At 39.0% G+C, this 26,956-nt stretch overlaps 1 protein-coding gene across 10 annotated transcripts in view; it reads right to left on the bottom strand.

Annotated features, from left to right (window-relative positions):
- The window catches only part of KIF1B (kinesin family member 1B), a 149,187-nt gene that overhangs the window by 56,838 nt on the left and 65,393 nt on the right, over positions 1-26,956 (bottom strand). For 8 of the 10 annotated variants that reach the window (XM_060088945.1, XM_060088944.1, XM_060088946.1 and 5 more), the window contains 7 exons: positions 18,422-18,501; positions 17,008-17,083; positions 13,637-13,716; positions 13,019-13,125; positions 12,152-12,235; positions 11,747-11,927; positions 11,549-11,621 (listed from right to left, as the gene is read on the bottom strand). In XM_060088945.1, the coding sequence (XP_059944928.1) occupies positions 11,549-11,621; positions 11,747-11,927; positions 12,152-12,235; positions 13,019-13,125; positions 13,637-13,716; positions 17,008-17,083; positions 18,422-18,501 (681 nt within the window). Of the gene's footprint in view, positions 1-552; positions 5,588-11,548; positions 11,622-11,746; positions 11,928-12,151; positions 12,236-13,018; positions 13,126-13,636; positions 13,717-17,007; positions 17,084-18,421; positions 18,502-26,956 lie in introns of those variants that run through there. The other 2 variants (XM_060088952.1, XM_060088953.1) reach the window with 1 other exon arrangement.

Genomic DNA, 26,956 nt, shown 5'->3' with positions numbered 1-26,956 from the left:
TACCTGAAGGGAAAGGGTAAGAAGGCTGCAGCAAAAGCCAATCCAAGCATAACACTTCCCTCAAGTTCCAAATTTCATATTAAAAACTCATGTTGGGGGAAAAAAAAACATGTGGATTTTGTATTCTACTCCATTATGTATGATTATGTTGCTTTTCAACATAAAAAATAGTGTCATGTCCAAATGTTCAATAAGACCGATGGTCCGCTCCAGAAAAATCTTCTGCTTTGTCCTGTTCACCTCTAACATATCACCAATGCTCTGGGTGGAGAAAAGCAGTGGTTAAGGGAAAAAAGAAAAGCTAAACAGAGTTCCTCAAAGCTTTTTAGAAATTTCATTTCTACCCATATGAAGAAGTATACCATTTCATTTAAAGAAAACTGCAAATCAAAATTATATAGTTAAAAAAACCCAGAAAATACAAGATAAACTCAAAGAAATCATAAAGGGATATCTGATATCCTCATTATCTTATAATATAAAAGGTTTTATTTAAGTAAAACATAGCATAAAATAGGGATTAAAGACCTCATTTAAGATAGAATTTTGATAAATCAAAAAGGGTAACAAAAAGCAAAAGCTCTAAACAAATCAAGTTCCTGTAGAAATATTTTTTAAAAGATATGGTTTGTAACCATCTTCAGGTGAAAGAGCAATAAATAAAAGTCAAGACCAGGTTTCATTAGCATCACTCTGTTTCACTTTCCCTCCTCCCACATCAGAGAGAAATCACACTCTTAAGAGATAATTTCAGTTTTTATTGAATGAGGACTTTATTTTTTAACATTACAAACTAACTCTCCCTTTCTGAAAAGGTAGATCTTACACTCAAAGACAATCTTCAAGCATTTTCTAAAAAGAAACTGGGGGCGAAATCCATAGTTCATTAACAAGAAGATTCAGAACTTCTTTTTACAGTAATGATGGGAGGAAACCAATACACTTCACAACCTACAGTGGTTCAAACTAAGTATCTAGAGCAGGTTTTTATATCTCAGAAAGATGACATAAAGTAGACAATTATGAAAACTGTTCATAATACAGAATTTGGCTCTAACAGTGCAGAACAAATGCTTGCTTTGCACTGCACCTAAGAAGCCGTCTTCATTAAGGTACGCCAGGACTCAACAGCTTCCCCTGCTCCCAGTCTTTTGTACAAATCATTAAGGCAAGTCTACAAAGGACCAATAAGGCACAGGGGTATAGCAGCTGACGGGAGAAAACCTATGTAACTTCCTGTAGTCTGACAGCCTTTAATGCAGACATCGGTGTGACAAACTGTGTTCTGTCCTGTTTTGTTTTGTTTTGTTTCAGCATCAACCTACACCTAAAGCACAAGAGGTCACTTCAAGTCACTTCAATGGAATAAACAATTCCCATTCATTGCATTTCCAGTGAAAAGAGAAGCACCAGAAAGAATTAGAAGCAAAACTAAAGGAAAAGCCCTTTGGTTTAGACTTATTAGATAAACAGAAGTCTTTAACTCTCCAAGGAATACCATAGTGTGTGGCTTGGTTTGTGAAACTGTACCAGTTGATTAGGACTCTATTTCCATTATTGTCAGATCATTATATAATTTCAACAGCACAAACTTTTAAAAAATTTTCACTACAATAATAGTTAGGGATATTTCAATAATACAATAATGGCTTAATGGTGACCATTTCCCTTTGGTCTTGTAGTATTTAAGCTTAGGGACAGATACTGTCAAATTAAAAAAACAAACGAAGCAATGTGGGCTATACCAATCACAAAAGCATGGTACTAGTTACTTCTTCAGTGAAAGTCAATGAAGAAATTTCATTCACACAGTTATTTTCTAAGACAAGTATCTGCTCTGAAATGCATGAAGGGTAATCAAATCTTGGTTCATTTCTTTCTGGTCATCTGAAATTAAGGGCTACTTTAGATATCTAAACATTTCAGTAATCTGAGGGCGCCTGGATCAGCAGATGAAGCACAAATACAAATCTAATTCTTTGCAATATCAGTGTGGGTATAGTGCCTACCACAACCCACATCTGTAAATGAAGTACTGTATTTCTTTTCATTCTACAGTGTCTCCTGATCACCAGTAGAAACTCACTCCCATTGTCTAGTGTGAAAGGGAGGTACCTGCCCATAATGAGATTAAAAGGCCACCATAAAAGTGAAAATATATAGGCCTATCCTATGTTATCTCAAGTTGGAAAATTGAAAGTCCACTTTTGCTACAGAGTTGAAAGCTGCGTTATTATTATTATTAGTTTTAGAAAATGAACTTTATTGCAAGAAAGAAATAGATAACATAACTCTGTCTAAGAAGAACAAAGAAGGACAAACGGGGTTTACACAAGATGCACCGAAGTGACTGATCTGAAGGACCCGACCAAGTGGATGCAGACCACATGGTACAGGACACTGTCATCTCAGTTAAGTCAACTCATTACAAACATCATTCAGTCAACCCATGACAGACATCACCCCTGTCTAATCTGCCATAAAACTTCAGCTGAAGACTAGGACTGCTCTAGCTATGAAAGCAAAAATAACCCCCGAAGTTAATTGGAAGCAACTTTCTGTGCATTATAAAAGCATTTTTTTAGAAGCAAAGAAAAAAAATACTATGATTAAAAATAACGTTCTAATAAAGAATAGTGCCTACACGCAAAGGGAAAAAACCCATATAATCACAATCTTTAAGGCTTCCTTGAACGTTAACTGCTATCCTGGATGTAATTTTTCACACCATCTGGAAGACAAGCGTTTGACAGGTGACTTAGTAATCTTCAACAACATGATGTCGGACAATCTCATAGACATCTCTGGCTCTTCACACCGCCTCTTTAAAAAGTTTCTGACAAGTTCAAGAGATGAAGGATGCAGAAAACTATTCTTTCTTCCCATCAAAATCCATCTTTTTTAGTGGATTCTCCAGTGAGGCAAACTGAGACCACAACATAGTAAAATGAGGTATTGATACAATAACTGTTCATCAGGACTTCTCTTTCCTTGCTTGAGTATTTGTGAGGATCACTGCTGCTGACCAAAGAATAGTTTATTATACATCATCTCCTTTATTCTAAACCGAACCAAAGTTAACTTGTTTCATTATTTCATCATCTACTGAAAATTAAGTACACACAGCCAAATGCTGTAGCCTTCTCCCCATGTCCCACCTCTCCCCTCTCTCCACCAAATAACCTCCCTATAAACTTATACATACTGCTCAAAGAATCATACGAGTATTTTGTTGGTATTTCTGTTGGCATGATATTGGTGAATAGTTCAGCGTCTCTCTGTGTATGTATTTGTGTGAGAAATGATATGTTAAACTTCAAAATGCGAGCCACAAACAGAAATCCAGACAGATGCCAATTTAAAGATTTCAGTATTATGACAAAATTCATACATACACTGATGCAGTCAAAAGAAAAAAAAAAAAACAACCCTCCTGAATCAGTTCTATGTAAAACATAGAAGAGCAAGAAGATGTGGAAGTTCCACGGAAGATGCAAAGCTGTGTCCTATAAAATATGTCCAAAGACATTTAGTTCTGGTTTTTGAAAATTTCCATGATATTTAAAGAAAGAAACAGACATGGATAAGAAATCCAAAGCTGTGGTCACACAGTTGCATGTTATTATTTTTAAACTAATGTCTAACATTTATGGGGAAATAATAGACATTTAATGCTACATATCAAATTCCTCTTTTGAATGTTTGCATAAACCAAGAGGCAAGTCTTTCTGGATATCAGATAAATTTATAGGCATTATAAAAACATAGCAAACTTACACCAAAACAAGACCAGTCTGTGTAAGTAAGTATATTATCTAGGCACCAAGAAAGGAGGAAAGTCTCAGAAAAATAAGGGAGGTCTCAGTGTTTTGTCCAAAATTCCAGAAACTGCCCACTTATGGTATACAAACCAAAGGGAGGTGTCGAAACATTTACCAGTGTTTTATGTTTTAACAATCTTAAAATCAGTTAATATTTTAGAAGCACAACATTATAATCATAACGCAAATACTAGGAACTCAAGGCCAAGGCTAGAACCAACCCAAATCATAAGCTACCATCGCCTGTTTCCTCCACCAAGGTTTCAAGTTTGTCCAGTAATTTATACTGTGGTTTCTCGACCAGCTTTGAGATTGGGTGCTGAGAACTGTCGCCTCATTCTCGGAGGTGTCACAAACTGGCTACAGTGGTTGGGTCTGTCAGTCTGCTTTTGACAGGAATTGGCTGCACTGCCCTCTAACTGACCTCCAGTGTTATAATTACAGTAAGACTGACGATGTTGATGCATATGGCGCTTTGCCTGGAAAGTCTGCAGATCAGCGGTGGGGTGACCACTGTGGGAGTTCAGTGATTCTGAAGAAGCAGATGCCTGGCAGCGCACGCTTTTCGGTTGGCCATTATTGAGCGAGTTGCTTCTCCAGCGTAACTGAGGTGGCTGTTGTTGATGATTAATATGCTGCTTGCTAACTTGAATGTGATCTTGACTTCGAGGGCCCTGAGAGCCCCATGGCAACTGGGGATCCTTAGAAGCTGCTCTACTACCCTTCTCTTGGTTCTCCTGTTTATTTCCTTTCCTTCCATCTTCATCTTTCGGAATTCTAAGCTCTATAACCTCGTCTTCTGTTATGATGATGTGTGTCCCGGGACTCCAAGAGTTTCTGTGTTTAGGGTTGCTCTTAAAGGGGAACCGGGGCTTCCGGTTCTCAGGAGGGATGAACCTATGAGGTACATTCTGCCGACGAAGCTGCTTTGTTATCTCCTGCTGTTGCAGGTTCTTGAACCGGATTTGCTCTTGCCTCATCCAACGCAGACGTCCACGTCTAAAAGCTGGGTCTCCATTCATCAGCTGGGAAACACGCTCTTCTTTCCCAAGTTCTCCACTGTCTCCTTTACATACATCGATCTCAGACTTGCTACTGGCACCAGCTCCAACAGGTTCCTTTGCTTTGTGGTTTCCTTGGGTTTTCTGTTCCTGAGACCCAATGAGTGGCAAGACTTTCTCCATTTTGAGCATTTTATTTCTTAATACTTTTATCTCCTCATCTTTCATGTTATTTTGCTTTTTGACTTCTTGCAAAATGTCTTCCAGCTTGTCTATATGAACCTTGAGGTCATCCACATCAGTTCCTCCTTTACTACTGGCCATCATGTCTTCAATCTTCTCATCCCCTACACCAACCGTGTCCCAGACATCCCTGGCCACTGCCCTCCAGGAGTCCCGCTCGTTGGGGTCTTTCTTCCCGTACATGGCACAAAGCTCTTTCATCTTAACGATGGCCAAGGCTTCAATCTCCTGCCTACTGTGCCTGAAATCGTTGAGAGCAACCTCATAGCATATCTCTTTTACAGCCTGTATCTTAAGATCTGAGATGGTGACCCACTTGGAATCTTTACTCAGGCGTCTTCTTTGGGGGATTTGATACATTTTAATTGGTTCTCGTTTCTTCCCACTGCTAGGGAGGCCACATTTTTTAACAATGGTTTGCAACTTGCTGGGAGGTAGCTTTTCTCTCAGAGAAGTAATCAGTTTCCAGCTCTCTTCACAGGACCTCTTGTCAGAATCGTCCCCGCTATCAGAATCCGCGTCCTTTGGAAAAACAAAATCAAAAAATGGCCCCAAAATAACCAAAATTAAAATGTAAAAAAGGAAAATCAAATCGAAGAAAAAGCAAGCAAAAAAGCCCTAATAAATTTAAAAACAAAATCAAAAAAACTAAAAAACAAACAAACAAAAAACCCCTAAATGATGTGCAAGTCTATTAAGACATATGCTTATGTAGATTATTATTAATATAAAGATTTGCTTGGTTTTTTTTTTCTAGTAACATTAATCCAAATTTCCACTTTCTGGCTTAAGTGATGAAATCTGCAATCAAATTTCTTAGGAAGACTGAAACAGTGAGAAACAGTCTCTCACTGTAAAGTCACATGAAGTTATTAACAAAATGGTGTGAAATAACATCTCCACTATCTCAAGAAAACGAAGTAAAACCTTTGCCCCATACATGCTAACACCCATGCAGCCACTTCCCCACATTTGCCTTGGTTATTGCTGTTGCTTCTTCCAGAAACTCTTTCCCCCATGAGTGAGCACAGATGCCATACAAGATGTGACGAGCAGGCGGATTAACAAAGGTTAGTAATGCTGTAGGATGCCACGTTTTGTTTAGCTTTACTAAAAAGAGCAGCCCTAGAAAAAAGTTAGAAGATGAGAAAGTAGAAAAAGCAGTCAAACAGGGATTATGTTAAAAATGCTAAGAATCCCTATTAGCAGACCATGTGAGGTTCTTATCAACCAAATTGTTTTTTTTTTTTCTAGACGATAAGAGGGTTCTGAAACTAGTCTTTCCATGAGCATGTATCAGATTTGCTACTGTCTTGTGTCAGGTCAAATTGATCCATTTCATTTGCACTATTAAAGTTTGTTATCCAGAGAATAAGGATGCATAAAAAAGGATCTTTATAGTGGGTCTGCTATTTTGTTTTCCACACACTTAAACCAATAAATACCTCACCTCCAAAATTTTAGGAAACAAATCTCCAGAACATAAATTAAGCTAGGTAAATATACTTTCATTAAACATTATTCAAAATTCCCCAAGTAATACTTTAATAAATACAACTTAGAGACGTGTTCCATCTATGAAAACCCATGGTATTTCTAGCTTTTCGAGGAATATTATTTTAAGTTGACAACTCTTCCTATCAACACGTAAAACACAAAGGTTATATTCCGCTTATGTAATCTGCTTATGGACCCAATTTAAAATGTTATCTCTCTCTGTCTTTCCAGCTGTCTTTGCACAATTACCTCTTTTTCAGACAACTTTACTTAGGTCTAAAACAGCAGCCTGAATTCATAGCTAAGCAGTTTCAATGGCTATTTGGATAATAGCCAATTATTCTTAACTAACACAAGCAAATCTTGATAACATGGGTCTAAATGAAAGCAATGTTGGACTTAGAACTTCCTATGACAGATAGGATTAAGGAAGGATTTCTATTCAGGAGATAAAAGTTCCTGGGAAAAGAAACTACTCACTGGAAGAGTAGTTCAAGATAGTCTAGGAAATGAAAATATTCTTATTTAATAGTCTCTTTTACTTTGGCTATGATTACCAAAATTATCTCTAGGAAAGGGTTTAAAAAAAAAAAAGAGTTGAAACTGATAAATAGTATCTTGTTTTCTAGACCAAAAATTTCTATGTTTCTAGGTACAGTTACTTTCTAGGGAACAAAAAAATAACCTCTAACAATAATAATAATTTGGCCCCTGAATCTGGAGATGTTACTACTGATTTGTATTATTTCTATTCGTCTATAAATGGATACTAAACCATTTATAACCCCTACCTATTTGAAAATTTAGCAGCAAAAAGCAGATAAAGCTAAATTTACAGACTCTACACTATTTTTTCCTTTTTATTTTTATTTTAAAAATCTTAAGTGATAAAATCTAAAGTGATAGAAGATGACATTAATAAATATTAGAGAAAAAAAATATGTCTGACTCCTAAAAGGTTTTCTTGCAAACATGTATAAACTGAGTTTTTTTGTTTGTTCGTTTTTAATAAACTGAGTTTTATAGAACATAAATTCTCTCTGATTCTTCCTACATAATTAACTATCAGGTTTTTTCCTGGCTTCTTTTCTTTTCCTTTAAAAACTGCTTAATGATGAAATGAACACTACCTAATTCAGGAAATAACAAATATTCTAATCATTGCTTTAATGTCATACTTAAGAGAGAAAAGTTATGCCTTTAAACTCTAAAATAAAACATAACTAAATGAGTTTACATAAATCCAAAAGAACTCATCAAGTGGCCATAATTTTCTTTCTTTTTAAAATACTGTCATATTGACTCTGTAGAATATGTTCTCCTTAAAGCTCAAACATATCACCCCCATCACATACTGACCATGATACTGAAAACTCTTGCAAAGCTTATGTGCCAAGATGCAAATCCTATCTCATGTCAAAAAAAAGAGAGAGATTTTAAGAAATTTAGATTCATTTATTACAGGGTTGGAAAAACTACTCAGATCTGTCCAATTCACATGTCACTAAATGATCCTTCTGCTTTCATTAAATACCAAATGCAAAGTGGGCCTCCTAAAGAGACTCTGCATGAAGATTATGCAAATAAAAGAGAGAAAATAACCAAAACATGTGTGAAAAAGCAAGCACAGAAAGGACCAGGCGTAGAATCAAGCACTAACTATAAGAGAATGTCCAGCAATGTAACAATGGGATGCATTTGGGGAATCACTGTAATAGAAAACTCATGAGCCTGAATTCCATTTTTTAATGCTGTTGCTATGCAAAAATAATTGTATATAATAAATATTAAATATTTACTGAATAATAATTCCTTTGTATCTTCTCAATGTATATCCATAGGGTACATTCAAAATATATCTGTTGGTTGACCAATATAGGGTCATAAAATTACATTTTTATTCAGTATTGTTAACTGTTAGGTATGCTTCAGGATGAAGGGTTAGCAATCAACTCCTGAGGACAAGAACTTTAAGTGGAATAGAAAGCTGGACTTATGGGAGGAAAGCAACCTCCTTGCTTTAAAGGAGCTGCTTATTTATTTATTTATTTTTAACATCTTTATTGGAGTATAATTGCTTTACAATGGTGTGTTAGTTTCTGCTTTATAACAAAGTGAATCAGCTATACATATACATATACATATAACGCCATTATCTCCTCCCTCTTGCGTCTCCCTCCCACCCTCCCTTTTCCACCCCGCTAGGTGGTCACAAAGCACTGAGCTGATCTCCCTGTGTTATGCAGCTGCTTCCCACTAGCTATCTGTTTTACATTGGGTAGTATATATAAGTACATGCCACTCTCTCACTTCGTCCCAGCTTACCCTTCCCCCTCCTCGTGTCCTCAAGTCCATTCTCTATGTCTGCATCTTTATCCCTGTCCTGCCCCTAGGTTCTTCAGAACCTTTTTTTTTTTTTTAGAATCCATATATATGTGTTAGCATATGGTATTTATTTTTTTCTTTCTGACTTACTTCACTCTGTATGACAGACTCTAGGTCCATCCACCTCACTACAAATAACTCAATTTCGTTTCTTTTTATGGCTGAGTAATATTCCGTTGTATATATGTGCCACATCTTCTTTATCCATTCATCTGTCGATGGGCATTTAGGCTGCTTCCATGTCCTGGCTATTGTAAACAGAGCTGCAATGAACATTGCGGTACATGACTCTTTTTGAATTATGGTTTTCTCAGGGTATATGCCCAGTAGTGGGATTGCTGGGTCGTACGGCAGTTCTATTTTTAGTTTTTTAAGGAACCTCCATACTGTTCTCCATAGTGGCTGTATCAATTTACATTCCCACCAACAGTGCAAGAGGGTTCCCTTTTCTCCACACCCTCTCCAGCATTTATTGTTTGTAGATTTTTTGATGATGGAAAGGAGCTGCTCTTGAAATCCTAGTTTGCTTTCAGATACAAAGAGCAAATGACAATCAGAACCTGATTACTTGCAAACTAAGTATGTTCTCTGGAAACTAAGTATGTCCTAGAGACATTTACTTTCCCTTTCTTCAGTGGTCACTGTCTTTATTTCACAGAATAGAATGATCTCCAGTTCCTGGTGATGGAGATCACCAGCCATCACTATTCTCTTACTCCTAGTTACTCAAAGGTTGGCCCTAGCTGCACTGGCATCACCTGGGAGCTGTTTAGAAATGCAGTATCTCAGGTCCCACCCCAGACCTGCTGAGTCAGCATCAGCATTTTAATAAGACTCCCAAGTTGTTGAGAAGCATTGCTCTACTGGTCAGAACACTGAAGCAAGTCAGAAGACTCAAGTTTAAGTCTAAGCCTCAGAATCATGACTTAACAGGTATTTAAGAGTGGGCAAGAGCATTTTTTAGACGTGGCTTCCTCAACTATAAACTGGAAACAATATTTGCCACTTTATTTACATATACAGCTACCAAAGAGGGTTGTTTTGGGAATTAAAAAAAATGATGGATGTTAAAGCTCTCTGTAAATTATAAAGCACTACACACATACAAGGCACTATTATTAATAATGAATATAGCTTAATTATACCTGTCCTCATTTGATCACTCACAGACCATCAGAGGCATGTTATTAGATTCTACTACATTATTAAGATAAAAAGCTCCTTCATGTGTCACAAAGCTTTCAAATCTTACAATCACATTGTAGCCAAACCCTTCTGTTTCCATTACAAACTAAATGCCAACTAGGCCTACTAAAGAGACTCTACCTGTAACACTGCTATGATCTTGCCCCAAACACTTGATTTATTCTTACAATCCGTTCTTTTTTGGGCTTTACTATAATTTCCAAGACAACAAACTAACTGATTTAACCCACTGCCAAGCCTGAGAACTGAGCAGCCCTGGAAAAGACTGCTTTTGCACAAGTCCTTGGCTTTTCTGGCCCACTTAGCAATAGCCTCTCTTCTCCAAAGCAGAGCACGGCTATCAGGCTGTGGTTTACATGCTGTTGTTTACACTCGGTATTCTACATGGTATATTTTATGCTAAGGGAAGAAACCAGTACCCCAGCTTTCTCCCTAACACCCACTTATATTAAAAGAAGTCCATGAATCTTAAAAAATGAGAAATTCCTAAACTGTATCACAGTGTCCAAAGGTTGTTATGCCTTTTTCTTATACATCAAATGAATGCCAAGAAGCTTCTTATAACCAGGGCTTTGTAAACCAAAATTGGATGACTTTAAAAATGAAAGTCTAACTAATGGATAAACTTATTTATTCATGAGATTCAGTTTCTACAAAACGTAGAAAATCAACTAACATCATAAAATGCTATAGCCATTAGCATTATAAGCTGCAACCATAAACTGACTTTTTCAGCTTCTCAAACAAACCCAGAGAAACAAGGCTTCCCTCTCCTCTCAGAGCTGGGTGTGCAGCCCCTACTTCCACTGTCGCCCCATATGCCACGGAGACCCTTACTTAGGATTCAGACTCCATGCAGGGAACAGAAAAGGATTAACACATGCAACTGTGCAGCAACACTTTTAGACACAATTTAACTTACAAAAAAAAAAAAAGTCCACCCAGCACAAGAACAATCCCCAGGTCAGCCCAAGAGCAGAGAATTAGTACTATCAGGTGATCAGAAACAAAACCAAGGCAAACACCCACCAAATTCAATATTCAGAGTAATTATTATTAAAAGAACCACCACTGGTGCATACTCAAAAACCACTATCAAAAGGAAAAGGCTACTAGAAAAGCTCACACTATTTCCTCGAAAAGCACTTGGTTTTGATAGAAGACTTGACTTTACGACATAAGAGGCACAGAAGTAGTACCTTTAAGGACAGTTTTTCAGGCTAAGGCTACCAGGGGATGTAAGTTCCTTCTCCATGAAGGAAATGAGAGAATAGTGTATGGTATCAATGACAGCTGGAGAAGCAACTGGGCGCGTGCTCGTCTGTGGAACAGGGAAGGTGTGATATGAAAGCAAGCTGCCCTTTTCCTAACAGAGGATTCAGGATGCACTCCTACCAGTCTCTGCTGCTCCAAGAGAAGATCTGCTTCTTCCTTCTCCTTTTTGTATAGGATCTCCATTTCCTGTAGCCTAGACAGAAAAGAGAAGCAAGAGAGGAAAGAATGAATGGCAAAATCACTGAGCTGTTTCATGAATCCTGCTATGTGTTTAAAAGAAATGAGAGCCAGGGGGACCACATCACATTCGTACATTACCTTTTTTCCATCTCCTGTTTCATATCAATTCCTTGTTTTTCCAGAAGCTCTCTCTGGGCAAACGTCCAGTCCACAGGCTCAGAGGGGGTCTCAGCAGAAGGAGTCTTCTCCCGCTCAGCCCGTGCTTGCTCCGGGTGGTTAAAACGAAACACATGGTTTTTACCCATGATGATACGGTTTCCTAGCACAGAACAGAAACGTGGATGAGAAATCATTTTTTCAATGTGCTGCATCTAGGTTAATAACCTAACTCTCCCTAATGCAAAAAGACAGCTTTTGGAGTTTTACAAGAACATAAATCCTAATGCTGACTATCACTTCAACCTTTAGACAAAGAATTAAAAATTAAAGAGTTGCTTGCACAAGCCATGTGTTCTGAAGACTTCAAGCCTCTTCCAGTCTCACCTGAGCGCAGCTGAACAGGCTGGGCCACCCTCTTGCCATTTACGTAGGTTTCTGAACGTTCACAGGGCTCCAGGGTTACAATAACTAAGAGGAACACGAACTAACGTTAGCATCACAAACCACTGGAAGAACATGATGGAAAGGAGGTGAGGATTCAACGTGACCAGAACAGATTCCTGCAACCAACCACGTGGCTTAGTAGCTATATAATAGTGCATTTTAGGGTACCAGAACCAGGGCTGTGGCTCAGTAACATTTAAATGAATTTGACAAACTTCAGAAGAAGATAGGAAATGTTAGTTTCAGTGACATCTGACAGTTCAGTATATAAAAACGAAAACCATCAGAAATCTTAAGTATGAGATATAGGTAATAATCAGAAACTTAAGATCATAAGCTAATATTTTGATTAAAGGGAGGAATAAATTATACAACATAAAAGTACTATTAGATTGTTGTTGTTTTGTTAATAACCTGGGCGAAAATCAAGATGGACTTTTTCTTCCCTTTTAGGTAAAAATAAATTCTACTGGCTTAAGACCAGCGGTTCTTCAAATCTCCCACTACCCAGGATATTTGTTCCCTTCTTACTAGTCTATCAAATAATTAAGATTCAAGACCAAGCTTAATTGCCTATGTCCCGCTCAATTCTTGGCAGTAACAAAACGGCTCCTTTCGTCCAGGCCTTTTTCATGTAAAGTAGCTATGTCCATGCCTGCATTTATAAGCAGCCCGAGTTTCTCCATTTTCAAATATTAGATTGTACAAGAAAGTATCTCTGAAAGAGACAGGGAATACCAAGCCTTGGGGATTTCTCATCATATAGAAGGAAAAGTTTGCTGGAAAAGTTAAGCCAAGAACTCTCACCATCCCCACTGTTGTTCCTCTCGCTCCGGAAGATACAATGCTCTTCTTTAATGTGAGCCCCACTCAGCACGATGTCCTGGCGCCGCTCAGCATCTGCTTGGCCAACCCTGAACACAAGGGAAAGTGTTTCCCAGGGAAATTCAGACACAAAAAGCACTACAAACAATGAGCCTCTTTCTCCCAAAGAATATTCTTTGGTACATACAAAAAAGGTATTGCCTTTTTTTTTTATCAGAGGCTTTGAACTGCAAACTCTATTTTCATATACGGTCAACCTCCCTACATCAGAAAAAGCAACGAAGGGGCAAATGATACACCAAATAACTCACAGAGCATCATAAAAAGATACAAGTGAACTACTCTCCTTAATGAATTCATATAAAATGTTAGGAGTAAAATTTTACTTACGGTCTGCTAGGAAAAAACTACATGTTAATTGGTTCAGCTGGTTAAAACACTTAATTTGAGAAGAGTAGAGAGGATAGTTTATAACTATTTCAGACAAGAAAAACAGCAAATTTGTAAAAGAAAATTTTCACCAGACAACTTCCCTTTAGCTATTCAATCATCTTAAGAGAAAAGAAAACATTAGGTGACCAAAAGAAGAAACAAATGTACCTTGTAATTCCATCTTTGATGTAATAAAGAAGACATTCGGACATCAGTGGGTCCTCATTGAGGTTAACAAGATGTGGTGTCTGAAAAAGGTTAGATGATCAATTTGGAGCAAGTACCACTGAGAGGGCTGTGAGAATGACAGGGACATACAGGAGGCTGATGGCTTCTTGGATTACCAGAGTGCCTAGAAGAGGTACGGCTCTCATTCCTAGTTGCAATTCCATAGTAAACAGAAAACACTCTCTTCAGGCTTCCCCAAACTACACTAATGCATTCTATTTAAAAACCTGAGTTCTGGGATAAAGAACAAGATCCAATTCTTGATAAGGTCAAAGCATAGAGAACACAAAAGAAAAATTAGAGCAGGCTGATTCTCTGGATGGATTAATCATAATTTTTGTAAACACTTGGTCAAAAATCTTGAAAGACAGCAGAATTTGCCGCCCCTGAACATGCCACTTTGACATACTGATTATTTTGAGCTATTAGGCACTTGAAAAACAGTACAGGCAGAGAGCGGCTTTCTCTGAATCCCCTTTCCTGCCTAAGCAGGGATGGTCCAAAAGGAGCTCAGCTGTCAGAAATCCCCTCCCGGGAGTCTCATCAACCGGGAGAGAAAACTAGAAATTGATACCACACCCAGACAAACGTTGTCACAAACTATCATTCCTCCCATCTACTCTTGAAGGGTCCCTTCAACTTTCCTAAAAGCCAATTATGCTCCCCTGAAAGGCCTACCTCCCCATCCCCTTTCCTTATTAGGATGGTATTTAAGCCAGACTTCTAAACCATCTCAGGGAGTTACTCATTTTTTCCTGGGTATCTCCCATGTATACATGTTAATAAACTTCTTTGTTTTTCTCTTGTTAATCTGTCTTTTATTACAGGGGTCTCAGCCAAGAATTCAGAAAGGTAGAGGAAAAATCATTTTTTGCCCCCTACAACCTCAAGAAATATTTAATTTTCCATTCACTTTATAAAAATGTTCCCACATCCCCTATCATTTCCCTTTATAATTTTTATCAGTTCTTCCATGGTCCCAGCTATTGTCTTTAGTTTGTTAGTTTTTATCTTAAAGAAGAAATTAAAAGTACTGACATTCAGTAATACATCTTATAAAAATCCTTTTCATCTAACTCTACTATTTCTAAAATCTTTTAAAAACCAACCTTCTTTGGTGAAAATACCCCACTGGAATCCAAAAATAAGTCACATGGTCTTGGGGTCAAAATCTACTCAAGATAGTGCCGGCAAATATGGAAAAATGAAAGAAGAGTCAGATAAGCAGGTTAAGGACAGGGACTGCAAAAGATGATTTAAAAGAAATTAGGAAAACCTCTACATCCTTCCAACTAACCTCTGTCTCTACAGTTAACAGCTTTGCTGGTTTGAGAAAGTCAAAGCCCTCTGTGGGCAGCATTCTTTAAAACCCATCATGAGACTGGCCTAAAGAAAACGGAACCTAGGGCCTCCCTGGTGGCGCAAGTGGTTGAGAGTCCGCCTGCCGATGCAGGGGATACGGGTTCGTGCCCCGGTCTGGGAGGATCCCATATGCCGCGGAGCGGCTGGGCCCGTGAGCCATGGCCGCTGAGCCTGCGCGTCCGGAGCCTGCGCGTCCGGAGCCTGTGCTCCGCAACGGGGGAGGCCACAACAGTGAGAGGCCCGCATACCGCAAAAAAAAAAAAAAAAAAAAAAAAAAAAAAGAAAACGGAACCTCAAGAACAAGTGTTTTTTTTTTTTTCCTTTTCCCTTAGAAGTACTTTCTCCTAGTTTTGTTGAGATATGAATGACAAAGTCTGTATTTATTTAGGTAGTACAATGTCATTGTAAAATGTGTCAATTTGATACATATACACATTGTGCAATGATTACCACAATCAAGTTAACACATCAGAAACAGGTTCTAAAACTGAATTTGGATGTGGTCAGTGGTGTATCCCTTCCTTTCCTGAAGAAGTCTAGAAAGTTAAAATAAGTAAGAGAAAGCTTTGGAAACAGGGATCTCAGTTTGGAATTCTGTGCTGTTTATAATACTTATAACACACAATACTTATTCAAGTTATTTATACTTTGTGTTAAATGCCATAATTTTACAAGTTGTTATAAAAATTTTCCTCACAGTTCTTAACACTGAAAGATGTTATAAAATACCTTTAGATATATGCAAAGGCACAATCTAAATTTTATCAAGCCTATAACTGCTAAAATCTCTACAATCAAACATAATATATCTGAATAAAATAATGTCTTACTGAAGGAAAAATTATTAAACTGAAAATCATTGACCTATGGCAATATAAATATATGAAATACTGTTATTATTGTTCCAGGTCTAAAATATATATCTAAAATGTCTCTAAATCAATTTTCTTTGTTGAAAGTAACACATCAGAGTTTATAAAAAAGAAAAACCTAACCAGAAGAATCCTAAAAAAAACCACAGGACTATTTCATCTCACATAAAATGGAAGTACCAGTTGAAAACTCCATACCCATTCTATGCTAACCTAGAGAGACCATTATCAGACCCTTGCATGAAGGTGTTTAAGTATCCAATAGCTAATCTGAAATCATATGAAATGAAGGACCATTTATTACTAGTATGAAATATATGCTTTGTACATCAATATATGTTCTATTACTGTCCTATAAATAAGCACACAAAATAATCGTAATAGTTTTCCAATATCTAATAATAACTAAGAAGCAACTAAGCGGGGGTGCGGGTGGAGAGAAGGAAAGAAAAGACCTTGCTATTCTAATTAGCTAAAAACGTATCTACTACTTAACAACTATGACTATGTAAGTAGGACAGTAACTACTGGAGTCATTTAAAAAAAAAAAAACTGAGAAGGGAGCAGGAGAGGCTAGAAGGATGAGGACAGGAACCGCTTTACTCAGCACAGTGGTCGTCTATCACACGAACTGTAAAGCAAACTGAAGCAGTAGTTTTCTACACAAACCTGAAGAGCTGAAACTGCTTCCAAAGAATTATAATTCAGGGCTGCTGGCATCTGTGGGGAAAACTACATAGAAAGAGCAGCCAAACTGAAGCAAGGTATGCTAGGTTAGGCTAGGAATTTAAGAGAAAGCAACAATGAAGATGAGGAAACATACTGAATCATGACCAGAAGTTATAGATTTATACTGCCTTGGATTTTATTTTATAAACAGTAAACATTTCTGAAAGCATTTTAGAAACAGGTTGGCCTTGTATTGTAAGATGAAATCAGAAATATCAGAAATTAAGCCAAGTCTCAAGATTTAAAAGAAAAGGAAGAAGAGGGGCCAGCCCTGAAAGACACGAAGTGCCTCCTGACCAAGACAGACAAACAGTGTTTCTGTTTAAGTTTCACAACATTGTTCCCTACCTTTTTAGGTGAGAAAACCCCCAGGGTTCCTCCATCTTCCCGAATGGCAACTCCCATCTCAGCCAACAAGGCCTCTCTAGAAAAAGCAACAAGTGTATCAGAATAACAATACCAAAATGTCAAGTAAATCAGTCTAACTTGAATTGGAAAATAACCCAAAGCAAAAGCAACTGTCCATGTTTAAAGTCAGTAATACAAATGTGAAAGAATCTGCTTATCCCATCATTAATGAGAAATTATTTCTAAGAGAAATTGTACATTCAAAATAAAGTATGTGGGCCTCCCTGGTGGCGCAAGTGGTTGAGAGTCCGCCTGCCGATGCAGGGGATACGGGTTCGTGCCCCGGTCTGGGAGGATCCCATATGCCGCGGAGTGGCTAGGCCCGTGAGCCATGGCCGCTGAGCCTGTGCGTCCGGAGCCTGCGCGTCCGGAGCCTGTGCTCCGCAACGGGGGAGGCCACAACAGTGAGAGGCCCGCATACCGAAAAAAATAAATAAATAAATAAATAAATAAATAAATAAAGTATGTTCTTGTCTTAGGTAAAGCTGTATTCACCCAAATAAGAACTCTGGCACATCTGACTTTGGAGGTAGACAATAATTCATAAATATGTCTATTAATGTAAAAAAAGGAAGAAAGGAATATTCCCTGAAGGCAATACATCCACTTCAAAGAACCATTCCTTAAAATCCAAGAAAGCAATCAGAAAGTAACTTTGATGTAGGGAGTATTATCTATAAATGTGATTTTCTCAAATGTCATGTTCCCATGACCACCATCATATTGATTCAACAATTCTAGCTTTAAATCTCTACAATAGAGAAGAAAATTGTTTCATACATTCACTTTACAAACACGTTAACACTCACTTCTGCCTCATCTTCCATGAAGGGAGAAGATAGGAACTAACATTTTTTAAATGTATATTTATTCCAATAGCAAAAGTATTATTTTGGATTATGTTCATCTTTAGGGTAGAGAATTGGGAGGTTAAGATAAAATACAGATTTTGAAAGTTTGCAACTGAAACTACTTAACCTCTTACCAAAGAGGTTCTAGAAAACATAACTCTGAAAGTCAGTAATCAGAACAGCTTTTTTTTTATTTGGGCCTTTATCAAAGGCAGTCTTTTTGCAAATTAAAAACTCTATCCTTCAATATCTTCAATTTTTATATGGACCCCTAGCAATACATAGTACAGTAACTAAGAACACGACTCCCTAGGGAACCTTTAAAATACGTGAATTTCACTTCAGAGTGTAAATTGGGCCATGAGTCCCATACGGGTTTGTTTGTTTTGTATTTGGGGAGGAAAGGTTCCTTGTTTTTAACTTCTATTTTATCTTTTCTTACTATAAAAGTAATCTAAATTCCCCAGAAAATTTAGAAACACTCAAGAGTTTAACTTCCTGACCTCTCCATTCTGATGGCCTCTGTTTTACGCAGCTTTTCTTCCCAGGTTTCATTCAACTCAGCAATGATCTTCTCCGATTCCTAAGGAGGAAGTACATAGTTAAGTGCCAAAGAGTCTTATAATTTAACATTCCGTGTCTAGGAAGAGCAGCAAGAAGCAGATGATGCCTTTTTGAGGATATGAGGCAGAATCTAATACGATGAGGTTTTTTTTTTTCCTTTCTTAATATGTAAAGAAAGAAATCAGCCCCAGATGTATTCTCTTTAAGCCCTAATAAAAATAGCTTAATAGTGTGTGTGTGTGTGTGTGTGTGTGTGTGTATATGTGTGTGTGAGAGAGAGTGTGTGTGTGTAGAAGGAAAGGTAATATTAGCATCCCAAAATGCAAAGCATTGTTTCTGACAGCCACTGCTACAAAAGAATAAAGTCCCCGAAGATACTTGTTGCTTTTCTTAAAATTATTTATTTATTTGGTTGAGCTGGGTCTTTTTTTTTTTTTTTTTTTGGCTGCATTGGGTCTCCGCTGCTGCACTTGGGCTTCTTCTCTAGTTGCGGCTAGCGGGGGCCATTCCTCGCCGTGGTGTGCAGGCTTCTCATTGCGGTGGCTCCGCTTGCTGCGGAGCACGGTCTCTAGGCTCATGGGCTTCAGTAGTTGTGGCACACAAGGCTCAGCAGGTGTGGCTCGTGGGCTCTAGAGCACAGGCTCAGTAGCTGTGGCGCACGGGCTTAGCTGCTCCACGGCACATGGGATCTTCCCGGACCAGAGCTTGAACCCGTGTCTCCTGCATTGGTAGGCAGATTCTTAACCTCTGCACCACCAGGGAAGCCCTGCACTGGGTCTTAGTTGCGGCAGATGGGCTCCTTAGTTGCAGTTTGCCCGCTCCTTAGTTGTGGCATGCAAACTCTCAGTTGCAGCATGCATGTGGGATCTAGTTCCCTGACCAGGGATCGAACCCGGGCCCCCTGCATTGGGAGCTCAGAGCCTTAACCACTGCACCACCAGGGAAGTCCCTTTATTGTTTTTTGTTTCACTATAATTTCACCACAACACTGACAGGGTTCAGAACATGCTCCCCCCGAATATGGTATTATCTCGGCATATTGAATACTTTAAGCTGAGTGATTTAAGAAATGGTACAAGTAGGAAGGACTCTCTGAGCTCCTCTTGAAGCAAGTCGTAAGACGCTCATGAGATGTAACCTCCCTACACCTGGAGGAATGCAGCGTCCTTATTTCTCAAGATGAAGGAACACGAAGAGTATGAACAGATAGCCCTTCATAAGTTTCCCCAGTTTACTATAGGCAGACCTCATTTTATTATACTTCACTTTATTGCACTTCTCAGGTATGGCATTTTTTACAAATTGAAAGTGTGTGGCAACCCTGCATCGAGCAAGTCTACCAGCGTCATTTTTGCAACAGTATTTGCTCACTTTGTGTCTCTTGGTGTCACATTTTGGTAATTTTTTTTTTTAATTTATTTTTATTTATTTATTTTTGGCTGCATTGGGTCTTCATTGCTGCGCGCGGGCTTTCTCTAGTTGCGGCGAGTGGGGGCTATTCTTCATTGTGGTTTGCGGGTTTCTCATTGCAGTGGCTTCTCTTGTTGCGGAGCACGGGCTCTAGGTGCACGGGCTTCAGTAGTTGTGGCTCGCAGGCTCTAGAGCGTAGGCTCAGTAGTCATTGCTCCACAGCATGTGGGATCTTCCCAGACCAGCGCTCGAACCTGTGTCCCCTGCATTGGCAGGCGGATTCTTAATCACTGCACCACCGGGGAAGCCCACATTTTGGTAATTCTTGCAATATTTCAAACATTTTCATTATTAATTTGTTCTGGTGATATGTGATCAGTGATCTTTGATGTTACTACTACAATTTGCTGAAGGTTCAGATGATATCACTTTTTAGCGATAAAGTATTTTTAAATTAAGGTGGTTTTTTTTGGACATAACGCTATTGCACACTTAATAGACTACAGTATAGTGTAAACTTAACTTTTATATGCATTGGGAGACCAAGAAGTCTGTGTGACTCACTTTAGTGTGATATGCACTTTCCTGCGGTGGGTCTGGAACTGAACCTGCAATATCTTCGAGGCGCCTATACTCTTAACTCACACCCCCCTTTGTTCTATCACATATTCCCACAACTTTTCACTCTTCACCAAACCCAGCATAAAAATGTTCATGTTTAACACTTCTCTGGGCCTTCATTTCCTTATGAAGTCTTCCATGTCACATAAACAAATACTAAATAAATTTGTATGCTTTTCTCTTGTTAATCTGCCTTTTGTTAATCTGGGGCCCCAGCCAAGAACCTAGAAGGGTAGAAGGAAAGATATTTTTCCTCCCCTACCATACAGTACCCCTCTGAACACAACCCAATTCCCGATATAGAAAGGTTTAATATTAATCTCATGTGAAGGCCTGCAGCCACTAGAGTGACAATTTCCCAATCTCTTGTTGAGTGTTTATTATATGCCAGAAATATAAGAACTAAAACATGTTTCCTGATTTCAGGAGCTTACTGTATACCAGGGAGAGAAGGAAGTAACTGATCATGCATTCATGCAGTAATTATATATAACTGCATTACATGCCAAGCCCTGTTCTAGGCAACTAGAGATATGGTAGGAAACAAAATTCCTGCCCCTCATGAGGCTTATATTCTCATAAAGAGACTCAGATAATCAATCCATTTTATCAGTAAGTCAAGTATATAGCATGCCAGACAGTGATAAGAGCTTTGTAGAAAAATAAAGCAAAGAAAAGAGGAATGTAGGGGGAGGGGTGGGTGAGGGAGCAATCTGCAGTGGGGTTGTCAGGACAGAGCTCACTGACAAGGTTCTACATAGGCAGACACAAAGGAAGAGCAGGGGTATGTGAGGGAATAGGTAGGAAATGCCTGGCACTTTCCAGGAACGACAGCATAGCTAGAGCAGCATGTTAGAGGATTGTGAACGGGAATGGTAGGAAAAAACAACAGGGCAGTGTGCTAAGTGCTACAACTGAAGTGTTCACAGGTCTGCTGCAGGGTGGATGAGTCAAGGCTGAGTGATACTCATACTGAGAATGAACTGGCCAGGCAAAAAATGGAGGGAGAGGGGTACCAAAAAGGGAGTTAAGCACATGCAAAAAGCAGGAGAAAATGCTAGTCCTGGATACGAAATTAGAAAGTCAGATGACAATGATGATAATGATGATGAGATAATAGTAGTGGTAGTGATTCAGGATGAGAAGTCTTAACAGTTCCCAAATATTTCATTGTATAAGTCATTTACCGGGTTATCGTATGAAGCCTCTGAGATCCCAAAACATAACTATCCACATAGAAAGAAACTGTGAATTTGTAATACAATAAACCCTGAGGCATCTGGCACTTGGTTTTCTGGAACGAGGCATGGTAGCATTTTAAAAAGCCGAGTAGGGCTTCCCAGGTGGCGCAGTGGTTAAGAATCTGCCTGCCAATGCGGGGGACACGGGTTCGAGCCCTGGTCCAGGAAGATCCCACATGCCACGGAGCAACTAAGCCCATGCGCCACAACTACTGAGCTTGCACTCTAGAGCCTGTGAGCCACAACTACTGAAGCCCGTGTGCCTAGAGGCCACTCTCTGCAACAAGAGAAGCCACCGCAATGAGAAGCCCGCAAACCGCAACGAAGAGTAGGTAGCCCGCTCTTGCCGCAACTAGAGAAAAGCCCACGCGCAGCAACAAAGATCTAATGCAGCCAAAAATAAAATAAATAAATAAATTTAAAAAAAACAAAACAAAAAAAAGCTGAAAAGCTGAGTAAAGACTCAAGGAGTCAGAAGAAACAAACAGGAGAGCATGATGATGATGATGATGATGGTGATGATGACGACGATGGAGGAGAAGAACAGTAACAACAACAACAGGCTAAGCTAGACAAAGAGCAAAACTGATAAAAGTTAGAAAAGGCCTGGGCGTCAGTAAGGCGAATATAAAGGGGACCATGCAGCAGGTACTCAGAAATGAGTCGGTTACAAAGTGGGAGAAGCTAGAGCAAGGCTGCAGCGGAAGGCAGGAGGGTAGAGACAAAATCACCTAAACTGGCTCTCATCAACCCCCGAGCACACACAGAGGCTGAAAGACTAAAACAGCCCACTGAATGGCATCTCTACACAGTCCTCCAATAGGAATGAATAACATGCAGTGCATATGCCACTGCACTGCTGAGTGAGGAACCAACAAGCCACATTAGAGGACCAGCAGCCAAGAAAAACCCATATGGTTACGGTAAGAAGTGAGATGGCCAGGGAAGGAAGTGTGCCAGGTGCCGAGTGGTCAACAGCCTACCTCTAACGTGCCACAAAAGTTATTCAACAACTGAAACAGGATAGCATTAAATGCTTCTGCAAATGACTATAAAAGGGCAAGTACAATATAAGCTGCCACCATAACCTACAAGATTTTAAGGCTTATTAAATGCTGCTGGAGGGGGATGGGGGAAGCACTGGGAGTTTGGGATTAATAGATGAAAACTATTACATATAGGATAGATAAACAAGGTCCTACTGTATAGCATAAGGAACTACATTCAATATCCTGTGATAAACCATAATGGAAAAGAATATAAAAAAAAGAATGTCTATGTGTGTATGGCTGAGTCACTTTGCTGTCCAGCAGAGACTGGCACAACACTGTAGATCAACTATACTTCAATTAAAAGATTAAATTAAAGACAGATGGATAGAAACCTTTACACTCTCAAAGTGACAACTTCAAAAACAAGGATAACAGGATGTCCAAACCACAGCACCGAGACTAGTGCTTATTATATATACTGTGGTTCACAAGCCACTCTGATATTAGTTATGAAATACAAACTGACCTATGAGACACTTAAAATATTTTTTTCCTGGTTGGTTATCTTCAGAAAAAGAGTGTGTCAGAGCAGAGGTTAATCCGGCTGTAGTAAAGCTATTCTATTTTGGGGCAACTATAAACTCACCCCAAGGAAGCAAAGCTACTGTCTAGGAATCCTCTTACCATCTTGCTGCCAACTCTAATGTGACCTCTATCTTTTTACTCACCACCTGGAGGGTAAATCAGAATATGAGCTCCTTGTAGAAAAGTTAATGAGTAAGCCGAGCAAGGTACGATATACTTTCCTTTTTCATTAGGGCTTAAAAGTTGCAACTTTTATGTTGTCTAGAAAGTTACTTTTTTTAAAAAATTCTTTTAATTTATTTTTGGCTGAGTTGGGTCTTTGTTGCTGCACGTGGGCTTTCTCTAGTTGCAGCGAGCGGGGGCTACTCTTCGTGTGGTGCCCGGGCTTCTCATTGCGGTAGCTGCTCCTTTTGTGGAGCACGGGCTCTAAGTGCAAGGGCTTCAGTAGTTGCAGCATGCGGGCTCAGTAGTTGTGGCACACGGGCTCTGAAGTGCATGGGCTCAGTAGTTGTGGCTCATGGACTCTAGAGCGCAGGCTCAGTAGTTGTGGTGTACAGGCTTAGAAGCTCCACAGCATGTGGGATCTTCCCGGACCAGGGATTGAACCCGTGTTCCCTGCATTGGCAGGCGGATTCTTAACTACTGTGCCACCAGGGAAGTCCCTAGAAAGTTACTTTTTTTAAACTCTGAAGAATGGTTAGAGAAAACAATATTGAGTGTCATTTAGCTAAACTTCAGTGCTGGAAAATGCCATTTATTCCAGAAACATTCTAGAAATATAGAAGCTGAGGACCAGAGAAACTAAGTGATTATCCCGAGGCCCCACTTCTCCCTGAGCCAGGTCTATAGTTGGGTTTCCTGTGTGCTCTGTTTTCCAATTAAGGAAGAATCAAGAGCCTTTAAAGAAAATATTCTACGAAATAGCTCACCATAAATTAAGGAAGAGTGAGGAATATTCTTTCTTCAAGCCTGAATAACAAATTTAGTATAAATAAAATAGAGATGCCAACAGGAAGACAGCTTTCAGTCTGAGTCATCAACTTACTCTGCAGGCAGGCCTGGCATGCTGGTCTCCAGAGCTGCCCATACCTCATTCTAGAAACCTAATTTTAAGATTAAACTGAAATTGGGATTCATGCTTCAGAAATGAGGAGTCAAGAGGACACTCTTTAAGGGTCTTTCCTTCCTGCAGGTACTGTACATTAAAAAATTCTGAAAAAAGAGTGACATCAGGAACATTTTTTTAAGCTCCAAGGAATGTTGGGCTCAGGCGTCATTCATTCACTCTGATCTCACATCATGTATTATCTAGCTATTTGTACAGCACTGGTTAATAACTATGTTCATAATGCTAAATACAATTTAATTACTTCATCATGATCCAGTTAAGGTGGCAGAGAAGTCCACAGAACAAGTCAGAAATATTTCCCCCCTAAAAAATTACAGTTTAACTTGTGGTATTTAAATAGTTAAACGCTTGCTACATGGAACATTCCTTGAAGCCATCAGATGGGTTTTACTGTACTGAACGCAGCATGCGTCATAAGTGAGCTCCAAGCGTGGGGCCCTCGGGCTGCCCAGCACAGCATTTACCCTTGCACGCTTCTGTAATGGATATTTGTGGATATTTATAGTCTAAGCCTAAGCAATGGCACTCACAGTACTGGCACTGATGCCAGACTAATAAACACCAGAGGCACCACATAGTAACTGTAGCTACATATTTAAAACCTTATTAAGTCGGAATCCAAATCAAGGAGACAACATTTCAACTCAGTTTGAGCTGCAACTAAAAACTGAAAGCAATTACACTTTACTCTCTATTGCCAGAGGTTTGTGGAGGGCTCAAGATATTTATGATGGGGTAACATGGGTCTCTTCCATATGGAAATAGGCTATTCAATGAATGAAGCAATAGCAACTCCCTATGTAAAAGTGTTCTACCAACTGATCATTTTTTTAAAGTTAAAAGGAAAGAGAAGCAAAGGGACATAAAATGTTAGGAAAATGAATTAACCTCCTGTATTACTGTTTTCCATTAGGTACAGTATTTTTCTCCTACAGTGTCATGTCTTAGGAATGCCACTTCTTCACACTCAACAATGCAACAGTCCACAAATGAGAAATTCTCAGGAATTTCTATCATACAAACACTGCCTTGCCCTGTGAACACAAGATATTATATGCCTGCAGCATTAAAATGTAAGTCTGCCGAGATGAACTCTCACCATTCACAAAATAGGAGTCAAACTAAGGCGCTTATGCTTCAGTAAACTACCATGCTGCACTAAAAAACAAGATTGAACGCAAAACCATAAAGAAACTATTTTCTAAAGCTAGGGAAAATGGAAGATGTCATTTAGGTTGGCTTAAAGGAGAATTAAAACAGAAATTTATTTTCTGATAAAAGCAGTACAGTTTTGTTTTGTTTTTGCTGGGAAGTAGGGAGATTGGGGGGAGGGTTCCTTGAATAATGGCAGTGTTATTCCCTAGAGACTATCTGGAAGATACTGGGCGACCTAATGCTTAAAAAGTCTGCTCCACATCTTGACTCCTAACATTCAACATTATTTTCAGTTGGTTCCACTTGGCAGTTGGGAAGAATTTTTTTTCCTACATCAAGATGTGTGTTAAAGGGAACATAATCTCATTTGTACACTAAGGTTAAGATTCAAGTAGTAAGATTCAAAATCCCCAAAGAAAAATAACATTTTATATTGAATAGTAAATGAAAGATTTCACTTTTCCTTTCCACAGAACCTCTGCATGTCCCCACTGGCCTGAACAGAACCCTACACAGTAACTTTGCCTATCGTGATAAAATACAGAAATAAAAGCCTTCTTGCATAGGGCTCACGAACATCGTTAGTAAAATTTCAAAGTCAATTTCACAATAGCAGAAATTGGCCTTTCCTTTGCAATATTTAATGAAAAGGTTTCTCACTCCCTGTCCCTCTGCCAGGTATTTTAGAATTTCACCCACTTTCCACTAACAAGTTCTGAAGGAAGAAACAAGATTACTTTTGTTTCTGAAGCACTTTATGTTAGAAGTGAGTGAAATGCCAAGGAAAATCTTCTGATTAAGAAGCAGAAGCCCATTCTTCATAGAAAATCTTTTTCAGCCTCACCTGCAAACCAAAATGAATGTTCTAGCATCTTCAATTATCAAGCTAAATTCCCTTTTAGCAAAAAGGTTCAGCAAACCTTTTCCGTCGTTAACCTGTCAAAGTGTGTCACTATTCTCAACGGTCCTTGAATGAGCAGCCATGGTGGAGAACACCGAGTGCAATGTGAAGGGGACTGCACGCTCGGGGTAGGACTGCAACCCCCCAGCTCCTTAAAGTTTCTTTGCTCTCCTTGTTTTTCCTACCCAGTACTCTTTTTTTTTTTTTTTTAATTTAAGTTCTAAGCAGCTAGTGGGAAGCAGCCACAAGCACAGGGAGATCAGCTCAGTGCTCTGTGACCACCTAGAGGCGTGAGATAGGGAGGGTGGGAGGGAGACGCAAAAGGGAGGAGATATGGGGATATACGTATATGTACCCCAGTACTCTTGAATACAAAGGCCACAAGGTACGGATAAAACTATCATCCTGGAAGTGACAAGCAGGGAAAGAAAAGGCATTTG

This window comes from Mesoplodon densirostris, chromosome 2 (assembly GCF_025265405.1).
Source record: "Mesoplodon densirostris isolate mMesDen1 chromosome 2, mMesDen1 primary haplotype, whole genome shotgun sequence".
Classification (NCBI taxonomy): Eukaryota; Metazoa; Chordata; class Mammalia; order Artiodactyla; family Ziphiidae; genus Mesoplodon; species Mesoplodon densirostris.
The sequence above is the reverse complement of the archived record's forward strand: the minus strand, read 5'-3'. Positions and strand labels throughout refer to the sequence as shown.